This window comes from Harmonia axyridis, chromosome 3 (genome assembly GCF_914767665.1).
Source record: "Harmonia axyridis chromosome 3, icHarAxyr1.1, whole genome shotgun sequence".
Classification (NCBI taxonomy): domain Eukaryota; kingdom Metazoa; phylum Arthropoda; class Insecta; order Coleoptera; family Coccinellidae; genus Harmonia; species Harmonia axyridis.
Window position 1 is genome coordinate 27635699 of NC_059503.1, and position 18636 is coordinate 27654334.

The 18636-nt window shown below is 34.5% G+C and overlaps 2 protein-coding genes across 4 annotated transcripts; both read right to left on the reverse strand.

The window, feature by feature from the left end:
• Positions 1-886: 886 nt before the first annotated feature.
• LOC123674586 (fatty acyl-CoA reductase wat-like) lies at positions 887-6354 on the reverse strand. Its single transcript, XM_045609509.1, has 8 exons — positions 5989-6354; positions 5328-5576; positions 5131-5276; positions 3781-3890; positions 3460-3655; positions 1536-1606; positions 1297-1477; positions 887-1232 (listed from the first exon to the last, which is right to left on the reverse strand). Exons 1-8 carry the CDS (start codon positions 6259-6261, stop codon positions 887-889), a joined length of 1572 nt encoding a protein of 523 aa, XP_045465465.1. The 5' UTR covers positions 6262-6354.
• A 5000-nt stretch (positions 6355-11354) lies between these two features.
• LOC123674943 (leucine-rich repeat-containing protein 51-like) lies at positions 11355-17767 on the reverse strand. Of its 3 annotated transcripts, XM_045610124.1 has the most exons (4): positions 17561-17701; positions 17229-17373; positions 13145-13536; positions 11355-11519 (listed from the first exon to the last, which is right to left on the reverse strand). In XM_045610124.1, the coding sequence occupies exons 2-4, from the start codon at positions 17344-17346 to the stop codon at positions 11403-11405; spliced, it is 627 nt and encodes a 208-aa protein (XP_045466080.1). In that variant the 5' UTR covers positions 17347-17373; positions 17561-17701; the 3' UTR covers positions 11355-11402. The 3 variants fall into 3 exon arrangements, with proteins under 3 accessions (XP_045466080.1, XP_045466081.1, XP_045466079.1); XM_045610125.1 differs by lacking the exon at positions 17229-17373 and having other exon boundaries at positions 17561-17767; XM_045610123.1 differs by lacking the exon at positions 17561-17701 and having other exon boundaries at positions 17229-17554.
• Positions 17768-18636: the final 869 nt, after the last annotated feature.

An 18636-nucleotide genomic window follows, 5' to 3' on the forward strand; every position in this document is an offset into this window, starting at 1 on the left:
TACTCTTTTGGAGAAAGTTCAAATACAGCATTTCGTTGATGCAGCGTTAAGTCTAATCTACGACTTCAAATAAGTCCACAGCCAAAAATCTGAAGGTATCAAATGATGAGACCATGATCACCAAACCGGATTGGATATGATCAAGCATTAGCAATTGTGAAAGGTTTTAATATTTCGCGAGCGGTATGACAAATGAAGACATCTTGATGAAGCCTATTGTCACCAAGGAATAGTTATTTATAATACAAGTGCAGAAGGCATTGATATTCTTCCACGAGTTCAAAATTCAAAAACGAGCCACGAAGTGGCGAGTTTTGGAATGAACGAGTGGTAGAATGAGCCTTCTGTACGAGTTTTATACATTATTTTCTCTAATTCATTGCATTTTCATTGAAATTAATGAAATATTTCCATAAATATATTTTAGTGATTTTTGCATTGAAAAATATTGGTTGGTAGAACTGATTTCTTTAAGGCAAATTGATGAATTGACAGATAAAGCCGTGGCGGAAAGTTCGGAGTACCAACATATAATAATAAAATATAACCATGAAAACTGTGCGTTTTTGATATATTCTCGCACGATTTTGTTCTACAAGATGTGGAAGAATGAACGGAATAACCACATAATTAGAGAAAATATCTTCTTACTCTGGATGAAACTTGGAATAGAATTTTGTTCGAACTAAATGCTTATCAAACTATTCGACCAAATCTGTCTAGACTATTTCAGCCAAGTATTCTAACTGTATTCAAAACCTGATAGATAATAAATCTTGTTGGAAATTCACAATAAATTGAGAATGAGGAAATAGGGAATGAGTATTCAGGTAAAATTAGAAGTATTTTATTTAAAGAAAATAATATTAATAAATTACTGTATCATTCAGAAAAAATATCTGAACATCATAAAGACAATCTTGACAACAACCAACAAAATACCTGTTAGTAGAGCATAATGAGCTATCTTCAACCTGAAATACTTCTTTCTTGCCTGAGGAAGTGTATCCAAAGGATCTTTGACGAGGTACTGCCTACCACCTAGAATACCTTTACTGACGATTTCGTTCATGTCTAGGGTATTTAGATCAAAATTGAACATTTCTCTATCCTCTGGGCTCATTCTTTTCATGAGCTTCTTCACGTTGACTACGCCAAAGGCCCAGTTCCTCCTAGCAAAATATGAAATTACATCCAAGAACTTCTTAACCTTCTGGTAACTCTTGACAGCCCTATTGGAACATAAAGTTTCAGGATAAATATCATGTGAACATCAATATAGTTTCTCAAACTTACACTGGTTTTTTTCCTACGCACACCATAAGGAAGTCCGTGAAGTGTGCTGGCAAAGTGTGCAGGAAGAAGAGTGCCAACTGATGATGGATAGGATTTGGTCTTAGCGAGAAGCAGAAATACCAAATGGCCTTCACAGTTGGATAATTCATGCCAGATACGTAGCACAAATCGAAGAATTGCTCTGAAAACAGACAGATGAGTTGGATTAATCTTATCGAACAGTATTTCTTTGCACTTACTCCACGTAACCCTGTAGAATGGCGAAAGGACATAGTTGTAGATCGGTATATCGTCATCAATCTCAGCTACCCTGCAAAAAGAGAATTTTGTAGAATATCACCCTAATCCTCAATTAATGTCTTAATTTTCAAATAAGTTGGTCATTTGAAAACCACTTTCCTATGGTATGAATGCAATACTTGTTAATAAAAATCATCGCTTTCTACGACATCTTTGGTCACTTGTATTTCCTCGGGGCTTTTCAGCTTCTTTGCCGGCCTTGTGGATTGAAACAACGTAGACTTTGACTATATTCATCAGTGCTTCTAAGGCTTTTCGCGGAAAGTTTCGCAACATCAAGTTAGTGATGCTTCGAACCTGGTCCCGTTTTCACCTTGCTTGAATTTATACTGTTCTGGATTTCCCGAACAGTTACAAAGCCAATAGATTCCGTCACTTCCTTTTTCAGGTCTCCTTCACTTTGCGGTTGACGTTTTCGATGTGGTCCAAATGCGCATTGTTGTAATTAGGGATGCATTGATTTCGAGCTTATTTGCGAAAGCTTTTTTTCTGGACATATACCATTTCTTATAGACCGTGAATTGGTGGGGTTGGTTTCCTATTTTACTATACGAGCGCAGTGCTCTCTTCTTTAGAAAGAGAGATTTTCTTCTTTGGAAAGAGAGATTAGTTTCTCTTCCCAGCGATCATTTCGGACTTTTCTGAGAGCCTCCTTTGTCATCATTTGGTTCTTGATAACACTCCAATCTATCCATGACTTAGTTTTCAGCCGATCCTCATCGAATTCGTTCCATAGATGATCCAAAAGAGGATTTTGGTCGGAACTAAGCATATACAAATAGCGCTGTGATCCGATGAACTAATGGACTGTTCTTCAACATCGTGCCATAGTGAATTGACTTATTCAGTGCGTCTATAAAAATTTCTTGGTTGTTGTCGTTGTTGAACTCATTTGGGCTCGTAATTCTGCTATGTCATGCTGGATGCATGGCGTTCAAATCTCCGGTCATCATTGTCGGTGTTCTGGGCCTTTTCTTGGTAATAAAATTCCTGGTTTTATAGGCATTCAGACTATCTATGTCTTTACCATATCTTCTTCTTCCAGTGTCATGGCCGTTGCGATCGTTGACTATGATGATGATGTTAAGTTCGCAGGTAGATCAGCTATCATCACTTTATACACTGCAGCGCGAAACAGTTGTGCTGTTGATTTGCCCAACCACGCTCTAAGATTTTTCAGCCACGAAGTTGTTCTCCTACCTACGCTTCTTTTCCCCATTATCTTTCCTTGGATGCTCAGATGAAGCAAGCCATATTTTTTTGGATGTCTCATAATGTACCCGAAATATTCAAGTTTATGGCTTTTTTGGTATTGATCAATTCAGTCGGTTCATTGAGTCGTCGTAGTACCTCTTCATTGGTCACTCTGTCTATCCAGCTTATTTTCAGAATCCTTCTGAAGGCCCACATTTCAAAGGATTCTAATTTCTTTACCATACGCATGGCTTTTATGGAGATCACGTAGGGGTGTGGTCGAACTTTTCCGAATTCTTCGGTTTGTTGAATTTTCAACTAAGATCCAACTTTTGAAATTTCAATTTCTTGAGAGAATTGTTAGATTCCCTAAAATATCATCGAATGACCAAGAACAGATTTGAAATAAAATTCCAAGCTTCAACTAAGAATTAACTAGAAAATTCGAGAAAATAACGAATAAATAACATCCAATATTTTCGTGATAACAAATTCTACTGAATTGAATTTTCGCTTGTGAATATACTTAACAATTCCCAGATTGAAGCAATTTCGTGGTGATCGATGATCAGAACCATAAAAAATTCGAAAAGTGCAAAAATTATGACGAAATGATCAAGCGATCTGTTCTTGGAACGAGCGCTCAAAAACAAGAATGAAAAGACTTACCTTCCTCTTTTTCCCACTTCCCAAACTGCAGCTATTATGTTATTGATCACGAAATCTACAGGTACGAATTCGGCGTTATTGTCGGGTTCTGCAGGCATTGTTCTAAGGGCCCCCATGGCGGCACCAGCTACGACACCGGTCACTCCATACATATTGTCTATCCATCCAGGCACAGGTTCTCTGGCACTCACAGTTACTACAATAAAAAAGGATCATATTACTTTTTAAATTCATTTCGTTGTGGCATCGACTGCTTAGGTTATTGGCAGGATCATATTAATAATCATTTATTTCGGTATTAAGAGCTTTCTGAATACTAACCTATAGCTGGCCGCACCATGGCTATAGGGAGGCCGATACCTTCTGTTCGCACTACACCCTCTGCTATGGCTTTGGTGAATACATAGCTGTTCGGCCAGTCTTTCAAGAGGCTACAAAAAACAAAACAGAAAGGTAAATTTGACGAAAAGTTCAGAAAAATATCCAAAACAATTCAACAAAAAAAAAGTTCCACACTGAGGCGTACCACAAACCTTCATTATAGGCACTTCAGACAACTAACTACTACGAAATCGATATGTTATTACTGTTTCATCAAAAAACAGTTTTTTTTCGGAGTCTAACTGAGTTGATACAGTTAAAGCTCGTGGAAGCCATATTTACATAGTAGTATAAAAGCGGAAATTTTTTATTGCCAATAGCCCCAATAGGGTCAACCAGAAATGGTCACTAAAAAATTCAGATCATCGTTGCTTTGGCAGGAAGTAGTTGTTGAAAGTGTATAAAATTGAGAGCCAGTTACGTCATAGGTATAAAAGCTGAAATATATATATGGGTTATACATGTCATGGTCGAGATTTCACAGCCCTGTTTCAATCTCATATGTCATACAAAACTGTTATCCGAAGCGTCATTTAGTTATAGATTAGCCATTATGAATCCTTTATCTTCTACTGAACGTATGTAAATTGTGAAAACCCACAACAAAAATAATGATTCTGTAGTGAATACGTTTCTTGCATTAAGGGTAGATTATGATTGACAAAATCTTCCATCTAAGCGTATAATTGGTAATGCCGTGAAAAAAACGAGAAGACTGGATCTGTTACTGATGCCTTAAGGCCCATACATCATGCTTGCTTGGCCAAAAATATTGCTGCTATAAATGAAAGTGTTGAATATGAACGAATAAATTAATTCCTCGGTATGCACAACATTTGGGACTGTCTTACGGCACTCTATGGCATTTGGATTTGCATCTCATCCTTATAAAGTTCAGTTAACACAAGAACTAGTGCCAGCTAGCCTTGGAATACGTATAACATCTGCCGATTGGGTGCTTGAGCAACAACGTTTGGATGATGATATTTCGCATTGTAGTTTCCATTTTACAAAGTGTCATTTGGAATAATATTTTTTTAAGTTATTCGAATACAATATAATTTTCAATTCATTAGTATCCAATTCTTTGCATTTTCAATACCCTCTACCTGTAAGAGCCACGATGATCTATCTACATTTTTTAGTGGTCATTTCTACTTGATCCCATTTGGGGCATTACGAAAAGAAACTTTCAGCTTTTATACTATGACGTAAGTTTGGTGTCCGAGGGCTCTTAGACTACAACTTTCAATACCAGTAAATATAATGAGAAAATCATATATTCCTTACATTGGAGTGATTTCGGTAATGGTAGAGTCATCAAGGGAATCTACCAGGGACAGTAGTTTTTCGCTTTGTAGAGGTGGCCTGTAGAATTCTTCTAATATGGTACTTCTTGGGCAAAAACTGAAGGCAGTCGAGCAATGAAGGAAAGCCTGAAAATAATAGCGTCATTCTAGAAATTCTTAACTCGCTAATGAACTCACCTTCAACTGAGGCATATCTTTGGCAATCCTCACGAGATCCCTCACAGATCTGACATTGATGAAGGCTGCTGACTTAAGATGCTGGTCGAACCTTACGGTGGCCGCAATATGGAAAATAGTGGTCACCTCTTTTTGAATCATCTCAATAGATTCGGGGCTGAGACCCACATCAGGAAGTAGGCAATCTCCGTATACCAAGTCAACTTTTTCCAAGAAATTTGGGTACTTTTTCTTTAAGGGGTCGAAACACTAAAATGAAGAGAGAGGGACAATATTAAATACGAAATCGATCAAATTGATATGAAACTCAATATGTGCTCAAAAACTCTGATGTGAAGTCAGTAGCTTTTGAGCGCTCGTAGCTGACGTAAGTAGGTACTAATTATTAGTGAATTTTATATATCAAATCTTATCTTACATACCTAATCAATGGATTAAATCATTTTGGAACTTTCAAACGAATAAGTCATTAATGTTTTCATAAACGCAGTCTATTGACTATGTTTATGAAAAAACATTAATTATAACAATAACCAATAAAAAGGACGAAACGAAGTAAAATCTGATCTCAAAATAAAATAATTTTTTCGAAAAATGATGGTGTCCAATCAATGAGTGGAGTAATCAGAATAAAATCCATATAGTTTTGAAAAATACGCACCTCTGCTTCGAAGATTTCCTCGAACCTTTCCTTTTGCGTCTTTCCCTTCTTGTTCCTCACAAGAACGTAGATTTTCTTCAGACTGTAGCAACATCTCAACAGTTTTTCAATGAGCAACTTCCCTAGGAAACCAGTGCCACCGGTAATGAAAAGAGTTTGTCCCTCAAAGAACTGCTGTATGTCTGTTTTACTTGTGTCGAACTGATCTTCTACTTCTATGGTCTCGAACTGATCTGCCATGGTGTCGAACTGATCTTCCATGTTCTCGGACATCTGCGTTTCAATTACGGTGAAGATCTACAGTCTTGATCGTCACTTCGATTGTGTTTCTCTTCGTAGACGTCTTCAACTTAAATGTAACGTTAATAACCTTTTAAATATCAAACTGCATATTTTGGGTTTATTAGTGATGGTTCGGAAGGTGATAATCTATTTCGAATTATTCCAATAAATTGTCATTTTTAAATGTTTATAATTCGACTGCATATTTCGAAAACATTCTAAATTCTAATCAGATTCGGTTTTTTTCCGATTTCATTCATAATACATCCGATCGTTATTTGGGATCACGTAGACATTTCCGATCTGGCTTCTTGTTGGAATGTCATTCAGGAATTGTTATTTAAGAATATACGAATACATCAGAAGATTTAAATGGATTAGATCCTTATGTGATGGAACTTCATTATAAATAAAATATTTGTCACAAATATTTTAATGTCTACGACAATTTTTTCGCCAACACTGTAGAGTACGTAGTGGACGTCCCAAAGAGGCTGTTACCGACGAACATCAAAAACACAGAATAATTTCGGATTGCCGTGAAGTTTAACGGTATAGCTGACACTCTTAAGATGTCAAAGGAACGTTTTGGTCATATTTCTGATGAATATTTGGTAAGCGAATGCTCTGTTCAAACTGGGTACCACGCGAGATCACAATCGACCAAAAATAACAACGAATTGATGATTCTGAGCAAAATTTTGATCTTTTCCTTCGAATTTTTGCAATAACATGTAACATTTGCTGAAACATAGCTTCATTATTCCACATCGTCCCGAAATTTCATCTTTTTAGGAGGGCCGACGCCGACGCCAGATTTTCGGGGACCAGGCAAAATAAAATTTCGCTGTCCTGTTCTGCATGAATTATCTGAATTTTCTTTGAAGGAGCCTCTGCTTTTCCTCTGAATTCGTATTTTTGAACTTCGAATCACCATGACAAATTCATTAAAGGAAGTTTGTCCATTTCATCGAAAAACGCCCTGAATTGTTTCAAAAGTAAGACGCTCTATACATATGGAAAGTATGACGTAGTTCTTAAAGGTGCATTTTGGTATGTATTTGTATTTTAATATCTAGCTGAGGATGCCTTTTCGCCCATATTTTACTATAATGAGTGGTATTTCCACTAAGAAAACATTTTTTTGTCAAAAAGTATGTCTAGTTTCATTAACTTATTTTGCGCCGCTAAAATTTGGCGCCTCGGCAAAATGTCACTTCTTTTCCAGTGGCAAGCTATTCGTTTTTGGCAGAATTTTCAATTACGAATCTATGACCCAAAGTTATGTTTTTTCAAATGGAAATACTAGATTTTTCGGGTATTTTTTTAAAAGCTTAATTTTTACTGATTTCAAAAATATACAACATCATTAGGTTTGCATCAATATGAATAGTAGAAAATGGTCAAAAACCTTTTTCGTCTAAGGGTCTCAATATTTCTATGGCTTCAACTGTTGATGAGCGTCATTCTGAAGATCTATAAAAATAATATTCTGATGCATCCATACCATTACAACAGTATCGATTGAAACAATCGATCATGTGGATTTTTTTGTTATTTCCGAATCCATTTTGAGATATAAGAATTTTTAAAATATATCTAGATTCGAATTTTGTATTAATCAGTAAAAAGCATAAAAATAATGAGATTGGCGGTAGGAGACTCTCTTGTTATAGGAAGCTCCATTCTTTTGAGCTCATCAACAGTTGAAATCATATAAATATTGAGACTCTTAGATGAAAAAAGGTTTTTGACCATTTTATATTATTTACATTGATACGAACGGTACGATGTTGTATATTATTGAAATTAGTAAAAATTGAGCTTTCGAAAAAAAAAAGGCAAAGAAATCTATGTTCCCTTTCAAAAAAAAAAATAACTTTAGGTCATAACTTCGTAATTGAAAAAATAGCGAAAAAGTCTAGCACGCCACTGAATTCTAAGTAAAAAAAAAATTTCGGGTAGCTCCATCTAGCGGAATTGCAGTTTCAGCGCAAAGTAGTCTACAACCTTAATGTTTTGATTTCAGAAGTCTATCATCAGTATTAACAGAATATATTTTTTTGATCACTTGTCCAATTTTCGCTTATAACTCGAAAACAAAATTAGGTAGCCAAAAATGAATACTTCTCTCGTTTGTTCCTCAGGAAGAGAGAACAGTAATGGGGTATCAGATTTTGTCTATCTCCTCTGACTTGTTGTAGTGCTAAAACATCGAAATTTACCTACCCTACAAGTAACGTCAGAAATTTTTGATGAATAAATTGAATTGAATTTATTTTTACAACCTGATTTCCATTTCGTAGATACTTCTTGATCAATTTAAGCGGGCCCCCATGTATAACATGTTCTTCTAGGCGTCATAATAAATTTTGATTGGAAATTGTATCGAAGATCACTAAATACGGCTACACTATATTGTTTTGATATTGATAATTAATACTATTTACTTGATCGAATATAGCATGTTCTGTAAATCGCTGTTTCAGGAATCCATAATGTCTTGAATAGATAAGATTGCAGGTTTTTAAAAAATGCATCAACCTCTCCCTCAAACACTTTTCAAAAATGTTTGCCATGGTATTAGCTAATCACCGAAATTGGCCTATATATGTTAATATCTTGTGTACCTTCAGAAGGATGTAACAGTATATCCTATACATCTATTCAATGATAATCAAGCGTAAATGCGAATACTACAATAATGTTACCTTGAATACTAAATATACTGCTCTTCAAAAGTTAGGGAACTAAAGACAGAATGGAGATACATATATTTATTCTTTTCAAATCATTGTTTTAAAAAGCATAGTAAAGTAAGAAATAACCACAGAAGCTGTTAATGTGTATTTATGCTATCAGTTATTTATATACACACATTTCATAAAATTATATACGTGTGTTGTAGAAAAATTCAGAGTTCCCTAACTTTTGAAGAGCTGTGTATTCAATATTTTATTGATTTCAGTAGTGTTTTCAATAAAAACGAGTTTTAAAAAAAACATCCATAAGTTATGTGTGGTTTGGTAATCTCTTTGCAAATTTGCTTGACACTTGGATCTCACCTCCATCTGGGAAATAGCTCATGAAATATCTATTCCGTTGTAATGTAGCATTAATTAGGAATCATTCATTATGCTTCATTAATGAATAATTTCAAATAGGTACATTGTTATTTCGAGGTCGATGAAAAAATAGCGCATTGTAGGTATCATTAGGAGTGAAAGTGATTTTTTGTGGCGAGACTGAAATGTGGAAAATTTCAGCGAAGCCACAAGAAGTGCTCTTCTCCGAAGTTAACATGCTATTTTTCCCTCAAAGGACAATAATAATAATAATAATATATATTCGGGGGATCTAATATCCCCCGACTTTTTAGGCAAAAGTCGGGGGATATGGTTTATTCTGTAAGCTACAGGGTATAAACATATAATCACAGAGGCGTGAGCCTGTGATAAAAAATTAAAAAATTCCAAAATGATTTCACCGCGTCTTCAGCTTGAATGTCACATGGTTATAATGACGCTTTTCACACGAAATTTGAAGTTTTTGTACTTTTAAACACAAAATCGATCGTGAATTATTAGTTTTTTATTGAATTTTACTTGAATTGAATTTTGACGACGCTATTAACATGAAAAGCAAAAGGCTTGAAATTGTTACTCTTAATATACACCCAAAATTCCAACCCGATGATATCTGTTATGACTGAAATGTTAGGATTTCTTTTTCAATATTCATTTTTAATTTTCGATAGTTCTTATAGTAGGTACATGGGGACATGTTTTTCTGAAAAGTGGACGTCTGACATCAAAATCAAAAGTCACATAGAACAGGCTAGGTAGACGTTCCAAAAGTTCAGGAGTGTATGAGCTGCTCGGACTTTGATCTAAAGTTGAGATTGAGATTCAATTTGTGATATATGTTACGCGTGATCGGTACTGCTTTATGGAGTGGACTTTGAAAATGAATGCAGTAAACAAACTTGAAGCTCGTAATGTGGACTCATCGCAGAGTATCAAAAATTCCCTGGATGTTTCTTTTTGAGATTTTTGACTGACTCAACTTGAAAAAACTCACCCGGTATACGGTTCCTGAATTGGAGATTGGAGAGAAAAAAGGATCCCATGAACAAATTCAATGTTTTTTTAAGATTTTTCTCATAGCACTTTTCCTTCTCAAGATATTGAACTTAAATTTGCCATAGATATTCATTCCAATTTAAAGTTTGCCTCATGTCCTGATTTTTTATGCAAATAATCTAATAATCTGATTTTTCTGGAACAGTGGCCGCTTCTTTCCTTCAGAACTTTTTTTTGGTAAACCACTGGTAGTTTAAAAAAACGTAAAAAGTGTATTTAGTCTAGTACTATACTTTTTGTTGATTCTGCTACCGATTTCGAGAGAAAAATTTCAAACAATTCTCTAGTAATCCTCCGGAAAATCCAAATTTTTATGAAGATCCAGTTGATAAGCTATAAGTTTTGATACTTTATTGATAAATTACAAAAGAAATCTTTCCTTTTTCTTTATACCTCCAATTTTGAAAGACCCTGTTTTAATAATATTATTGTGTAATTATTGGTCACAAACTAATAATATTTTTCAGAGCTCAAGTACAGACTTCCGCGAATTTTTTTTTAACTACAGCCTTGATGTACTAGTTTTTTGCCCAGTATCGATCTTAACGCGACATTTGAGATCCGAAACTACTCTGAAACTTTATTTCACTATTATAAATTCTAGGAGACGAAACCTGTAAAATATCATGATGAATTTTCATATCGATATAGATATTCTGCTTCTACTTATCATTTCTTATCCGAACTATAAAGATCAGAAAAACTAAATTTGATAAAATCTTAACCACAATTTGCGGTATTTAATTGATAACGTTTGAATAAATGATTCGACTACTATGCATTTCATAATAAATTCATCATCATTCGACCTAATTTCATTGTATAGAGTTCTCCCTGAAACTCGAAAGATGAGTAGGTACACAATTTTATTATTATTATTATTAACATTAATTTTTTTGAAAGATTCAAAAACATCGGACTTTCAGAAATAAAATTCAAGAAAGTGGAATATCAGTTTATTCATTTTGAAAAATGAAATTAAAAAAAAATTCATTTGGCAGCTGCTTTTTCTTTGGCTTCATAATCACGAATGATTTTTAGGGTTTCGGTGGGGGGTGGCGTCAATTTCTCATTCTTGATGATCGGGAAGAAGTCCAAGTTCAAGATCTAAAAATGAAATGCAAGAAATCAGAAGAAAGAACAGAACAGGGGCAGAGCACAATACTTTTCTCATCAAAAATTCATATAAAAAAAACATCGCCAACTATGTTTGACCCAACCCTGTATACACGGTGTTTTTATCTTTTTTTTTAATTTTTAGAATTTGAAATGCAAGGATATGTGAATCTTAGAAAATTTGTTAGTTCTTTTTCTATAATTTTAGGTTCTTGAGTGGTTTTTCAGGAATTTCAACGAGTAAAGGACGAAGTAGAGTGACTTAATTAAACACTGTGACAATACGTTCAAAAAGAGCCAAAAAATGGAAAATGAGGCACGGAACTTTAAAATACAATTGACTGAACTGAACTGACACTTCGTCAAAATTAAAATTATTGGGCCTGATAGTATTTGATTGTATATAGAACAAATTTATTCAACTGAAGAATACCACAGGGATTCAATAAAATGGGCCTCACATTTTGAAATAAATCCCAAAAATCAGATACGAAGAATGTAAACAAAGAGCCGCCATATTTAGGCTTAGAAACCGGCAGCCAATCAAAAACGAAACCACTCGTGTCGCCACTGTATTTATGTAGAACGAAGAAGCATTGAGTGACATCCATTGTCAGAATATTTGATTTTCCCAAGACATTAAATGAGAAAAATCAGATAACATTAAAAATTGATAAAAGCTTTTTCTTCAAATTTTTAAAATTTGTGTTCATAAAAATATTCTTTCCACTACTGAGGTTATATGACGGTTAGCAATTTTTGAGCGCTCGTTCACCGATTATATCAATTATAAGACGATAAGGTTAGACTTCCTAATGACGAATCCGTTCTCAAATTCGATTCTGTACGGCCGTCTGACCGTAAACACGATAACTCTGATTCGAAGAAACCTAGATACTTCAGGTTAGATTCGGATTACGAAGCCGAGGTCAAGTTCATCATAGTCATGATCCGAAAATTGTTTGTTTTGCCTCGAGATGAAAATTCAAATTTTGATGTACATAGAATGACAATTTCAAGCCTCTTGCAAAATTTCATGTTGTCATATGTCCGATTTCAATTATCTATTTAAGGAAATAAGAGACTACAAAAGTTAAATTCATAATCATAATTGATATGATTTATTGAAACAAAGAAACAAGCGTAAATACACTTGTCGGTTCATTTTCATTGTCAGTAGCTATTCTTATTGGATTAAGCATAGTCCATGAGAGAATATGCTATCGGCATAGTCTTCCATGCTGTAAGTGTACCTACATTGTGCAACTTATGAACTTAATACCAAGTGCTATAAATTTATTGAAGCAGAACACATTAGAACACCTACTGAAAATGAACTGTCAAGTGTATTGTTAGTTTCTCAGTATACATGAATGAAATTTTTGAAGCCATTTATTTCCTCAAACAATTGAAATCGGACATATGTTCCCATAATGTTTTGATATTGCAATTACATGACCTTCCATATGCCAATGTTTGTCGGTGAGCTAATGAATCATCCTGTATACAATTTGTGGGTGCAATTGGTAAATGAATAAAAGACAGTTTTTTATTTTTGAACGTAAAATATCGAATTAGAATTTCATCTTTCAATTTCAGGACAACTGTCTACTCACCTGGGGCAATATGTGCATAATGGACACTCTATACATCGGTATGTTCGAGATCGGGTTGCCGTGAAACGTCACCGTCTTCAGGTTCTTCAGCTTCCGTAGCTTCATCAGCTCAGTCAACTTAGAGATACAGTTGCCATGAAAATAGAGAATCTTCAAATGGGGGTAGTTTAAGATGCAATCGTCTATGTCCTTAATGTAGTTGAAAGAGAAATCGATCCAACTGAGCTGAGACGGTACTTCAAGGATGGAATCCACGATCTGCTCCAGGTTCTTTATGCTTTTCAGCTTGTTGTTGTTCAGCCAGATGGACCTGGTGAGGAGCTTCTTCTTGGCCACACCTCTCTCTGGTACGCTGCCCGTCCTTATCGAGCGGGCCGCTTCGACGCCCATGGCTAGAGAATTAGAATCGAAATTTTAATTCAAATTGTACGAAAAAAAACAAGAATTGATCATTTAAGAGCTAAGAAAATAGATAGAAGGAACAGAAAGTAAACATTTATGCTCGATCCCGAATACAAGAGAGATAGAAGTTTAGTGTCGCCAATCACAATCGAGCTAGTTGATTGTGTGTGCTAGCCATAGGCGTGGAGAATCCTGAATTGATTGTTGAATGCTTTATCGGGAATACTTTTTTCATAACTTCACAATAGCTGAATCATTAAACTGAGAAAACCATTGACCTTTTTGAAACACGAAAGAATTTCTATGAATAAATCATATTATCAACTATTTTTGACCATCAATTGGTAATTTCGAAATTAATCAAATTATGTTACGCTACTGCTATAGTGTCTCGTCAGACAAGGGGTGACGAATGTTGGCATCAAAGCAAATGCATCAGTTACATGGCGATTTCCATTCCTCTTATTAATGTTCTAAGTTTAAAAGCCTTTACCTAATGGGATTGCTTTATTGTTTCTGATACTACCCAAGGTAAAAAGAGATTTGTAGTGAAATAAAGTGAAAATTTATGGTTTCCGAATTTAGAATTTACCTTCGATAGCATTAACTTTTTTAATTCTTGCAGATTTCAATGAAATTCGTTCCATGGATATCAATATCTCGGTTTCTACACATTTCTATTTTAGTGTTAGAATTCAAGATGGGTCACATGTGGTTCTGCAGAAATTTCAGCACTTGCAGATGTATGGGGGGTTTTGCGCAAGCACAAAAGAATTTCTCTTAAAATCAGTGTTTTTTTTGAAATTTTGTATGAAGATTCGGGTTTCATTATAAGGGCCTAAGATATCTATAAATTGCTCATACACTCTTCAAAAAGTTCAAGATAAAACTGACGACTTGTCTCACAGGAACTTTGATCATTTCCAAAACTTTGTTGATTTCTACATCGTTTCCTATGGCATTGACATCAAAATTAGCTACAGGGAAATTTTTCATGTCGTTTCCATGAAAATACGACGATTTTTAATGCTTGTCATTACCAAGGAAAGAGAAGGGAAGTATTTCCAATTTCGAGTTCGATTCGTCCAAATTAATAATAATAATAATAAATGTTTATTCAGTGAAAACATACGTTTCAACAAGAAAAATATATGAATAAAAATATATTAAGCTACTGTGGCTTCTTCTGGTTGATTTCATATTTCAGAAAAAAAAGTAGTATTGTAAAATTAACCTGAAGGAGCCAGTGGTCGTGAAAAACGTTGTTTCTAACATTAAAATATTTCCGGAAATTATGTTGTTTTATTTTATTTGATAATGAATTTTCATTGGAGAGGATCGAATTCATTAAACAATCATATATTATTTCCAAATCCCCGTTCGTTAAAAGCTCCATCATTTGTAATGACTCTTTGATAGCCCGAGAGAGAGCGTCGTGGGCTGCGAATCTTTCGAAAGAACGGCATCGCTAAGGACATTGTGCTCCGCTATGTAGGTCGTAGGTGTATATGGCAGGGACCACTGAGTTGCCATACTGCTGATTCCATCAGAGCCGATCACCGCAATCCCCGAGAGAAGAATAACACAAAAATTAACTGAGAATGACTGGCATCATATCATTAGCGAATGCTGTAACAATTTATAATACGCAATACATTTGGCAATATCATTTATATAAGTTAGATATTCAAAACTATTGAGTGTAACCTTTTGCTTCATCCTACTCAGATATGATATGCTACACCAGAAATTCCTGTGGATTTCAAATTTTTCGCTGACAACTTCCTGTCAATTGTCTCGAAAGCTTTTTTGAAAACCGAGAAAGCAGCTAGTACAGCCTCATTGCTATCAATTTTCTTTGAACATCCATCGCAAATATTTACTGAAGAACTTTTACATGAATGATGCTCACGAAAACTAACTGACCATTCACAGGAATATTATTTTCAGATAAATAAATGAGTATTTGATCTCTTACAGCTTGTTTCAAAACTTTTCTCATACCAGTTGGAAGTGTGTGTACCTATTCTCCTAAATTCCCCAGAATTTTTGTATTAGCTACTTTTTCAATTTGTGTAACAGTAATGTAATTCTCTTGAACAAAATCTATTCAATGAAGTATTTCTAGACTTCTTAGTGCGTACACAGGAATTTCATCGTTCATAAAAAACAGTGGAGCATTAAATCAAACCCATTGACAGAGTTTTTTCTGTAATCAAGTTGGCACAACTGTTTAAACATCAACTTTCATTCAGTTTGTGTACTGTGTTTCATTTCATTAATTTATATCAATTTTATTTTACGATGTTTTCAACGCATACAAGTATCAAACAGAGAATCTGTCTTTAATTATCCAGGATACAAAAGGAATTTTGTTGGATGAAAAATACTTGGTGATTTGTTGAAAAATAAAATTTTTAGAAAGAAAACTAATGAAGTTTGCAAAACGTTAACAAATTTCTGATCAAAATCTCGACTGATCTTTTCGAACAAGTTATTCACTTGATATTGCTCCAGTTGACTTTTTTGAGCATAAGTTCTCTAGACTGATCATTTCGTTAAAATATCTGGTATCCAAATCTCGTTCTTGTAATCAATCAACAAAATACGTAATCACAGCTTGAGGACCGGTGAATTAGCAAATAAGAACAAAAAACTAAATGAAAAAAATAATAAATAAAAATAAAAAAACCTACATCAAATTTGCCAACTTTTCGAATCTTCATTGATTCATCAGGGCTCTTTATTAGGTTTTATAGATCTCTCCACCAAATTTCATCTCAGACTTCTTTAGACCATAAAACAGTCTCAACTCACATCGACAATATATCTATCATGCCTTTTCCTCTTGTTAGGATTATTATAAGGTGAAAACTAATTAATTGATGCTCTGTCACAACAAAGTAGACTCCAAATGTTCTTATTTGCTAATTCACCTGTCCTTAAGCTGTGATTATTTTGTTGTTAAAATATCTGTAATTTTTAACTGAGCCGGAAATAGTCTCAAATTATAAGGTTTGACTAACTGAAAACGAATCCGTTCTTGAATTCGATTCTATACGCCCGGCTGGCAGTCCGTAAACACGAACACTCCTAGAAACTTTAAATTAACAAGGTAGGTCCAGAACTCGAATGCTGCAGTTGGGTTTGTTAATGGTCAAAATTCGACCAGAGGTTTCGTGAATATGGCCGTTCCATATTTTGTTTTCAAACAATTTGTATAAATAATTTTTAGATAGTTTGTATACATAAACATAACAATATGAAATATCTTGAAAAAAGATAATACTACCATAAAGAAATAAAAAACCTAAATAAAAATGGTCAATAAGTAAAAGAAGTTAAAAATAAAATCTAAAGGCTGAATTGTTAGAAAGACAAAAATGAAGATACTGCGAAAACCGACACTGAGCACAGCGAATCCTTCGAGAAAATAGAAAATTAACATACTTTACCACATAATTAGGAAAAAGGGAACTCTTTCACGATATCATCCAAGGAAAAAACTCTTTGTGTGTTTTATCAACAAAAACGCAGTGAGAAATTGAAATCCGAATTGAGATCTAATTACTGTCGATCTTGATTTCATTCATGTGTTAAGATCTTGTTGATATGGCGGTCTCATTTCTAATAATATGTGGAGGCTTGTTCAGAGTGATAGAAAAAGGTCTGATTCCTATACCTTTTGGTTCAGTAAGTTTCTTGAAGGAGTAGTCTGCAGGCATTCCAGCTTCCATAGTGGTTGTTTCATTTATGCGAAAGTCAACAGTAGGAGGCTTGGGTTTGCTCTCTAGCACCATCCTTACTTCGTTGAAAATTTGGTATATCTAATAAATATGATACACAATAGCAAAAAAATTACAATGTGAAGAAACGGTTCAAAGTCGCCTGTGTTACCAACAGATTCATAAAATTGATATTTATAATCGGTAAACTACGGAACAAAACTCAACTCAACATTACATATATTATTTGATTAGACCGAAATCTACTCCTGTCAAAAGTAACATTTACCTTTCAATATTTTCAAATGTTGAAATGAATAATCGGCTGGTAAGCTGCTCAACAAAATTTTTCGATCATTCACATGTAAATTTGCTAAACTTTCAGATTCATGTGACTCCATCCTCACAAAAAATTTTGCTTGAATATAGGTATTATTTTCAAATTTTCACCAAAAAAATTTTAGCTTCCTTATCACAGAAATTTTCCTAATATCACGACTAAAGAAACGGATAATTATCAATTAGCGGAACGCATCACCACAGAGTAAAACAACTAAACTGACAAATTTTTTGTCAGTTTTATTCACTTGGGAGTAAGATGTCTACAATACTGTTGTTTTCACTGATTATATTTTGTTCAAGATTATTCTGGCGACTCGGCTCGGCATGAGTCCTTTTTCCCTCTTCTTGGCATTTGTTCGGGTCAAATTCGTTTGATCTTGTTACGCTCTACTGAACTGAGAGTTTATGAAACGCATTTTGGTATTAAACTTTGACCCAGTGAAGGAGGGAAGCTAATATGATGAAGATTGAAACTGCAGAAGATAAAAATAAGGCAATATGGGAGGTTACAAACAAGCAAACCAGAAATGAACAGAAAAAGTCAAATTCAACCATCGACAAAAAAGACCTGAACAGATTTTTCATCGATGTAGGCAGGAACACAGCTAACTCATGTGTGGACACAAATATCAAACCGATGCTGTTTATAAATAGAACAAATAAGAAGCCAAAAAATTCCATATTCAAGCAGAAGGTGAGTGAACAGGAAATTTTAAAGATCATCCGAGCGCCTTAAGAACAAAAGTACAGAGGATGCTTATGGAATACCCACAGGTGTTTTGAAGGTAATTTCACCCTCTGTTGCGGGTCCACTAAGCCAGATTTTCACCAGATGTCTCTCTGAGGGATACTTCCCGTCTCAACTTAAAAAAGCATTGGTGATCCCAATACACAAAGCCGGATATAGAGGCTGTCCTAGTAATCTAGACCAATCTCGGTTCTACTAGTTTTCTCCAAAATACTGGAGGCTGTCATCAAGAGTAGGATCATAAACATAGTATATTCTGCGATGAACAACATGGG